Source organism: Hirundo rustica, chromosome 13 (assembly GCF_015227805.2).
Source record: "Hirundo rustica isolate bHirRus1 chromosome 13, bHirRus1.pri.v3, whole genome shotgun sequence".
Taxonomy (NCBI): domain Eukaryota; kingdom Metazoa; phylum Chordata; class Aves; order Passeriformes; family Hirundinidae; genus Hirundo; species Hirundo rustica.
The window spans coordinates 12,174,728-12,183,073 of record NC_053462.1 but is presented as its reverse complement, the minus strand read 5'-3'; the positions used below and the strand labels follow the sequence as shown (position 1 = coordinate 12,183,073).

Below are 8,346 nucleotides of genomic sequence, written 5' to 3'. Positions count from 1 at the left end.
CCTCCCATTTCGCCCCGAAGGGCAGAGGGGGCGGCAACAGGGGCATCCACGGCTATTTTACAGCAACACGAATTTATTTGTGGGGCAGGAGGGCGGACACCGCCGCCCCAGCTGCCGCCGCCCGCTCGCCCTCCCGCCGCCACGTTCGCCTCAGGTCACCCTGCGGACGGGGGAGGACGTGGGGCGGGCCGCTGTCCCTTTAAATAGCATTCGGTGGTTCACGTCGCCGCCGTCGCCGTGTAATAATTACTCGCGGGCCGCAGCACCGCCTCCCGCTCCCCGCTGCCTCCCTTCCTGGGCTCCGCCAATCAGCGCCCGCCCGCGTCACTCTGAGGGCAACGAAACACGGAGAAAGGGGAAAAAAAAGTTTGGTGAGGAGCGAGCGGGGCCGGCGGGCGCGGCGGGCCCGGCGCAGGTGAGGGAGCGCGGCGGGGCCGGGGCGGCCGGGCCGGGGCTGCGGCCGCGGCTCCGCACCGCCACGGGGCGGGGGGAGGGCGACCGCCCGCCCACCGGCCGCGGGGAGCGGCGGAAGGGCTGTGGGGAGGGTCCCCCCTTCGTGGTCCCGAGCCCCGCACGCAGCGGGCGAGGGGCTGCGGGGCGACGGCGGGCGCGGGGCCCGCGGCTCTTTCTCTGCCTTTTTTGGTGGTTCCGTCCTCCTCTCCCCACCCCCGGCGGGCGGCTGCGTGCGCAGGAGCCATCCCGGGGCAGAGGTGTTTGTACTCGTGTCCTTGGGTGGAAGGGAGAGGCAGAGCCGGCCCTCCGCCAGCCCTGCGCCGGCCGGGCCCGGCCCCGCGCCCTCCGCACGGACCGCGGGGCTTCGGGAGCGGGCCGGAGCCGGCGGCCCTGCCCTGCCGGCCCCAGGGTTCCCCCACCCCGCCGCCCCTCGGGTGAGCCCAGTGTAGCGGGTTTGGCTGGTGTGGGGTCAGGGGTGCTCGGGAATCAGCGTGCACTTTGTGCTGTACCGCTCTTCTGGTTAAAGCGAGGGTTAATGCTTGTGAAGTCTGTCGTACTTTGGCGTTTTGCTTTGTGAAAAGTTACTGTTGTTGTTTTGGTGTTCGCCCAGGAGCCCTGTGAGATTTAACCCAACTTGCCTCCTAGGCTTTGCCAAAAGCCTGGAGTGATAGATAAGGGGTGTGAACATCCACTCGTGTTTCCACAGGATGTTAGGATTGGGTAACCTTAAAAAATAAAAAGGGCAGTTACCTTACTGCTAATAACAACAGCAGCAACAGCGAAATACAGAAGCTTCCACTGTGTATGCTGGCGTAATGTGGAGGCATTCAGCAAAACCGTGGTAGTTACTTCACCCCCTGCACGGATTGACTTCAAGTGTACCGTTGTGTTCCTAAGTCCATTCCCGAGTGTTTGTCCAGGCTTGTCCTATAATAGGTGTCATTGCATAAGAGTTACGGGGAGCAAAGAGCGTGCCGAGTTTCCTTCACTCTTCTAGGGTTCTCTGCTCACATCTTAACTGTGCCAAACTCTACACTGAAAAGAGAAGGGCACAGCTTGGTAAGCTGCCCTGTCAACTTCAGGGAAAGAAAAAAAAAAAAAAAAAAAAAAAAAGAAGAAATTATTCTCTTCTTCCTCCTCCTACTTACAAGTAAATGTTTTTGTTTGTCTTGTGTCATCTTAAATAATTTTTTGCACAGAGTGCTAATCCTCTTCTGAACTGTGAATGATGGTAAGTCAACAATTGAGGAAGTAAATAAGTCAGTTCCTTCCTTTGTCTCTTGTCTGTCCTCTAACTTTTACAGCTTTACTCTTTGAATTTTACCTGATTTGTTTTTGTAGTGCTGAGGTACCTACACCTATTCTTTGCTATCACCTAGCTTAGAACAAGAGAACAGTCTCTTTTCTGATCTGTCTTGTATTTGTTCAGGCCAAAATAAATGCATTATGGGAGGATTTTTGTTCCTTATGGTACTGAATAACAAAGTCTCTGACATGTCAGTGGCATAATTCCTTGGGTTTATGGCTTTTCCAATAGAGAGGAAGCTGTTCTTCATTACTGGAAGCACTGTCTCCTGTATATATTTCATAGAATACCTCTTAAAATGTCTTAAAAACCTGTGAATCATGTTAAATTTATTTTAATCTGTTACTATTTAACTTCTTGACTAATCATGAATTTATGGCAAAAATTACCAACATTGTATATGACATAGTATACTCACAGGAGTGTGAAGAATGTAAGTTTACATTTCAACTTCTTGTTACTTTGTGGTCTCAGATGGCATGTTCAAAACCTCTCAAATAGCTTGAAAGAGATAGTGGTAAGTTATCAGAGACAGAGTGGCATTAACACAAAGTTGCTATGGTTACAGATAAAGGTAATCACTGTTTCTGTGAAAGTGTAATTTTGTAACAGCTCTATTAATCAGTCTGATTTCTGAGAAAATTGGAAGTATACAAACTTCTGGCTCCATTTTCTTGGCAGTTAATTGCTAGGCAGCTATTTTTTTTTTTTTTAATTCTGAATGGGCTGTGACTTTCATTCAGGTTCATCATTTGACCTACAAAGATTATTATAGATTACATATAACTGCTCTTGGACTGTGCTGAATTCACTGGAAACTGTAGCATACTTATTTTTGCTCCACCCAAGAGATACCTGATATCAAGGAAGTGTCTTTTAAAATGTCTAGATCCTTTTACAAGGACTTTGGCTGAAACAGGTGATGTAGCCCTCAGTCACCAGAGACCTTGGTTGTGTAGCTGTACAGCATACAATTCCATGTTCTGATTAAAAAAAAAAAAAAAAAACCAACCAACCAAAAAAACCCCCAACCAAATAATACCTCCCCCCAAAAAAACAAACAAACACAAAAAAAAACCAAGAAAAAACCTCCTACTACCACCCCAAAGCAAACCAATATGGCAGCTGCTGAGAAATTGAGACCTGTTAGGAATGTCCAGCTTTACAGGCCAGGGACAAATGATTCTGTTAGGGCTTATTCCCTGTATAGAAAGAGTTGGGATTTAACATGCTGGAACTTTAGTGATATCTCAGGTCAGCTAGCTTTGGGTGGTTTGAGGTAGCTGCTGAAACATCCAGGGGAGTGTGTCTGTCTGGTGTCTCTACTGCTGTCCAGACAGCTCAGCAGACTTCTCTGTATTTATCACATGCACCTCTTTGTTGTTTCCAGATCTGATTATTGCAGTGCAGTAGTATATCAGGGATTGAAAGCAGCAAGAGGAATCTCAGAAGTTCAAGATTACTGAAATCTCATCAGTCTGGTATGTTGTTCTCTTCAAACTCCTGGAATAGCAAGTTGAATTCTTTGTATGTGACTGCCTCCTTGGTTACAGCTAAGGATAAGTTTCCTGCTAGGTTTCTAGGATCTTGGCTTTTCATCAGCGATTTCATTCTCGGGAAGTAATGTGCTGCTAAGAACTATGAACTGTGTATTGTTGGGCTTCTGTAAAAGATTGTTTTTGGTAGTGGTGTTTGAAGCAGGACAATGAACCCAAGCTCTGGGGACCTTCAGTCAACATACACTCTGAACTTGTTTTCATCTTGCTTATCCAGCCTGGAAATTCCAGGTACTTTGCAGACTTTCAAAACTAAAGTCAGGCTGGAAAGGAGCTACAGCTAGCAGACTTTGCAGAGATTGCACACTGATATATTGAAGAATGCGTAATATGAAAAAGGAATGTTCATTTCTTCACACAGGGATTTTTTCCCCGCTGCCTTTATGTAGATATGGGCCTCGTGAAATAATGATATTTTAAGGTTTGATAAAAAATTTAGTAATACTGTCTCAGAGTCATTTCTTAAATGCTAAAGTTCTGGAATTCCTATGCTGATGTACTTTTAGAATTGATACATTTTCAGAAATACACAGCAAGTTTGACAACTGTTGTTTATGAGCAGGGTTACAGCATTTGAGGGTGTGAAAGGCATGGGAAGTTAAGTATTACTTTGAAATCTGTCTCTAATAATAAGAAAAGCTAAAAGTCTGAACTATAATAGTAACAAATAAAAAAATAAGCACATGCTTATCATCATTGACAACCAGAGGGTAAAGAGTCCTTTTCTCCATTGCCAGTTCACTGTGTGTATGCAGTAGATCAGTTTCTTTGCTACTTATTAACATGTACAGAATCCAGGAGGTGTAATGGATTCAGGACTGAAAACCAGGTGCAAAATAGTGAAGAAAGCTCTTGTGGTTCACACTGACTTGCTGGGACCTGGACATTGAGTAACCATCTCTTCATCTAATCCCTGAACAGCCATCACGTGTAGCTTTTGATCACTACTATTCTTGTCTCTGAACTGGTGACTTACAGATGGAAGGCTCTGTTCCTCATGTCTTGAGCTGTCAAGTCTCCCAAACTTGCTGTCTTATGCAGGTGTAAGATTACAAAACAAGTGGCCTTTTAGCTGTTCTGTGGTTACCATAGTCAGAGGAGAGTCAGGTGCTCTCTTACTGTCCAAGTGCGGAGTTGGGTGGTAGCAAACTGATTTTTTTTTTTTAACACTGCTGTGAAAGCTTTCCTGCTTAGTGTTCTTACAGCTGCAATCTGCTTTTTTCATTTTTTTTCAGCATTGCTACAGATACTGTAAGAGTAGCAAAGGCTTAACTTGAGCCTGAACCTTAAAATGTGCCTGTGCTATCTTTCCAGAATGTATGTGTGTTTAGAGGGAAAATAGATGGCTTTTTGCAGAAACTGAGGCTAAAAATTAGGCTTTTAAATCTGGTTTCACTGAATTTCCTTCAGCATGGGATAATGACTTGAATAGCAATTTCTTAATGCATGGATTCCCAACATTTAGATACAGATGTGTTTACCTGTGATTTCTAGTCCAGTGACCTAGGGTTGATCATAAATCTAGTTTGGATACCCCACTTCACAGCGTGGGGATCTTCACTTTCATGAGAATTGCAAATTACTCTTGGAGCTTTCTTATTAGGACAGTTATGGTGTGTGTGTGTGTGTTTTGGTTTTGGATGAGATGGGGTAAGCAAATCTGGGAGGCCAGTGCTGAGCAGAGGAGAGTTTGTTTTGCCATCCCCCTTTTGCTCTGGGTAAGCCATACTCTTGCTCATCAGAGGTTGGCCAAACTTCTGCCAGCTCAGAGACTCAGGGCAGGTGGAAGGGGCTGATTAGCACCAGAGCTGGTTTCAGGAGTTGGCCAGACTGCAACGCTTGTGGGGGAAAGAGGTGGGGAGGAAAAGGGATGGAACATCTCCCCTGTAGTGATAAGAGCTACTATTTGCCTGTGTGACAGAAGCATGGGCTGAACTGTGGGATGTTTGATGATAAAAATTATTTTTCATTGCTATTACTATGTGGTGAGACTGCTGTGGTAGCAAATAGAGCTGGAGACTTTTGGAGTAGTATATTTGGGTTGGAGTTTTTTCACCTCTTCTTTTTAAAGTACCCCAGCAACAATGTTGACTATAGGGTTGCTGTGTCTTCTAGCACTTGGGAGTTTGGTTGATACGATTTGTGAATTGTGCTGATGTTTTTATGGGCCTAAAGTTAATGTGTTCTAAATTGAAGCTTTCCAAGATTGGTTACTGAGATACTTGAGGGGCACTTTACTGGTCTGTTTTGTTTGCGTGAACTGTGTTCTTGGTTTTGATTGCTTAGATAAGGGTTGGTCAAAAGAAGTGTCATGCAAGTATGAGTTATCCTCAGGGGACCCCAGATGAGCTTCCACCAGTGCTGGCTCTCACAGGTCACTGAATTCAGATGCAAGGATTAAGGTCTGATTCTTTCAGTTTATATTTTAGGTATTGTGGGGGAAGTTACGTGAATTTTGTCAATTTTGTTCTTGTATGTTTCATACATATCAATTTACAACCAATTGCTGCTTTTCAGTCATACTTGGCTTTGTGGCATGATAGCTTGCTTTAAAACAGGTAACAAAATGTGCTATTTCATCATTTTAGCAGAAGTAAATGTCCTTCCTGGAGGTGTTTTTAATGCATTTTTTTGGTGTATCACAGCTCAAGGGAGCACTTAGCTGTAGATACTTTCCTAATGCTGAGTAGTATTTGCAGTAAAGCAATGTGCTGGACGTCCTTGGACTTTATTAATCTGTATTAGGGAAGTTAAAACTTCCCTGTTTTGTGGTATTGGTGGTGGGTGAAGTAAGGGAAGGCAGGCAGCTCCAGCACTGGGAGAGGAAAGGTGATGAGAACCAGAAACAAGTTTTTCCTCTCTGCCTTCACACACGACAAAAACAACCCAAATGTGCTTGTGCTGACAAGTGCTTTATCTTCCTCTAGCTTAATATTTTTAGTTATTTTACACTAAACACGTGAAAATATTTTATGTAAGGCAACCTTGCTACCCAGATAAGTCTTGTTTAATTATGGTGATACTTGTGGGTGCAGGAGGGAACACTGACTGTTCTGGCTCTTCCCTATGTTGCTTGTTAGGAATAGGGCAAGGTTCGTCTTGAACTGGGTGTCGTATCTGCACTTGTGAAATATTTGTTAAGCATTGTTTTGTTTTTCCTCATCTTTCCACTGGATAGATGTGTAGGGAACCACATCTTTGCTTGCACGAAGCAAAAAGAGCCACTTTTAATCTAAAATCCAGGTGTTTGTGTAGTGCTGAGAGGAAGCTGTGCTGTGAGAAACGCCGTTTCCGTAACGTGACAAGGATCTTCAAATTTATTCAGTCAGGTGAAGCCTGAATAAGCACAAAAAGTTTCTGGCAGAAGCCGTGGTACCTTGTGGGATGGAGACAGTCACTTCCTGCGGAGCTCCTGCTGACTCATGCTTTAAATGGGTGGAAGTCTTTGGAACCGGCAACCCGATGTATTTTTAGCCGGGGTTACTAATTTATATAGTGTGCTCGGCCTCCCGGGGTAACTCCACTCACCCTTAAAGCGCGGATGGGCTCCAAACCCACAGCTAATTTTATCCCATAAGTGGAGCAAGCGGCAGTTGTGTAATTGCCGCGGGAGAAGCGTTCCCAGCCTGCTCGGGTATCATCCTCTCTTCCACCCCCGACCCCCCATCCGAGAGCGAGGTGCCGGGAGGGTTGAGCTTCCCGCGGGGCCCGGGGCCCGTCCCGGGCATCGGTCCCGGGGTGCGCCCGCCCGCGGCTCGGGTTTGTCACGGCGGGAGCGGGGCACGGTCCCTTTAAGAGCGCGCGCCCAGGGTGCCCGAGCCCGCCCAGCCGAACCTGCTAGCGAGGAAAAGTTCTTTACGTGACGGACAGCCCGCTCCACCAATCAGCGGCCGCGGCCCGGCCGGTGCGGCCGGCCTCCGATGCCCCGGCCAATGGGGGCGGGAGGGCGGGCCCCGTGCCCAGGGTAGGTTGCGCCGAAGTGCAGCTCCAAGTGAAGTTAATCTGGGGTGAAGCGAACAGAAAATTGTGGAGATCGTGTTGGTAGGAATTTTGCCGTTCTAATCGCGTCGTGTGGCGTCGTTCCGCCCTCCGGGGCAGTGGAGTTCATGTGCGTGGGGCTTTCCTTCGTCGTTTCGCTCTCTAATGATGGCAGGATATTAACATTTATGCAGGGAAGCAGAACAAAAGGGCTCTTTAGACAGGAAATAAGGTGCTGAGAAGCTCAAACTTGACCGAGTTTCTTTTGTCATCTCTCGGCTTGCACCGGGTGTTCTGGCGTGGAAGAATCGAGCGGCTCCACGTTATCTTACGGAGAAATGTTAATTCTAAAATAGCAAGGATAATGCTGCTGGTTTGGAGTTACACAATGTTACAGGAAGAGAGCTCGATTTTAACTCTAACTTCCCTGATTCTGATGAGATTGGAGGTAACTAATTATGACAGCTGCTGTGGGATTATTCAGTGATAGCATTTGCTCCAAGTCATTTGTCTTAAATTGTCCTTTGTTGTATCACTGAAGGCTGCTGTGCTGTTGTCTGTGTGTTTGTTCTTGATGAGAAGAATGTCTCGCAGGTCTTCAGCATTTAGAACAAAGATATGTAAAAACTATGTAAAACGTGGCAATTTTAAAAATTTTAATCAGTTTTGTAGGGTGTCTGGGTTTGTAAGAGCTCTGATGACAAACACAGGCAGGAAAAAATAAGTGTTACTGCTCTGTGTTGCAGCTATTACCCTTCCAGCCAAGGGGAAAAAAGGGGGAGAGGATTTTTTTTTTCCCTTTGTAATTGTTCTGAATCTCTTTGGAAACCTGTGTTGCCTAATGGTAGCAGGTGTTTTATGTAAGGGAAGATTATTTTCAGTTTCTGTACCAGTTATATTATATATAGTATTTTTAGAGACACTTTGTGCATCTGAAAGGGCTTCAGGAACAGGAAAAGCATGAATTACCATGGGTGGCATGGGATAGGGTGAGAGGGAGGAGAGCAGGAAGTGGTGAGGCAGGAAACAGGGGGGGTTCTAATGAGAATGAAG

General features: G+C 46.0%; 1 protein-coding gene across 5 annotated transcripts in view; it reads left to right on the top strand.

The window, feature by feature from the left end:
- Window positions 1-234: 234 nt before the first annotated feature.
- The window catches only part of ZFAND6 (zinc finger AN1-type containing 6), a 36,364-nt gene continuing 28,252 nt past the window's right edge, over window positions 235-8,346 (top strand). Inside the window, exons 1-2 of one of the 5 annotated variants that reach the window (XM_040077045.2) lie at window positions 275-415; window positions 3,150-3,240. Coding sequence is in view for 1 of the 5 variants with exons in the window: in XM_040077044.2 (XP_039932978.1) it covers window positions 7,422-7,423 (2 nt within the window). In the remaining 4 variants the exon portion in view is untranslated. Of the gene's footprint in view, window positions 416-853; window positions 888-3,149; window positions 3,241-7,283; window positions 7,357-7,405; window positions 7,424-8,346 lie in introns of those variants that run through there. The other 4 variants (XM_040077046.2, XM_040077047.2, XM_040077050.2 and 1 more) reach the window with 4 other exon arrangements.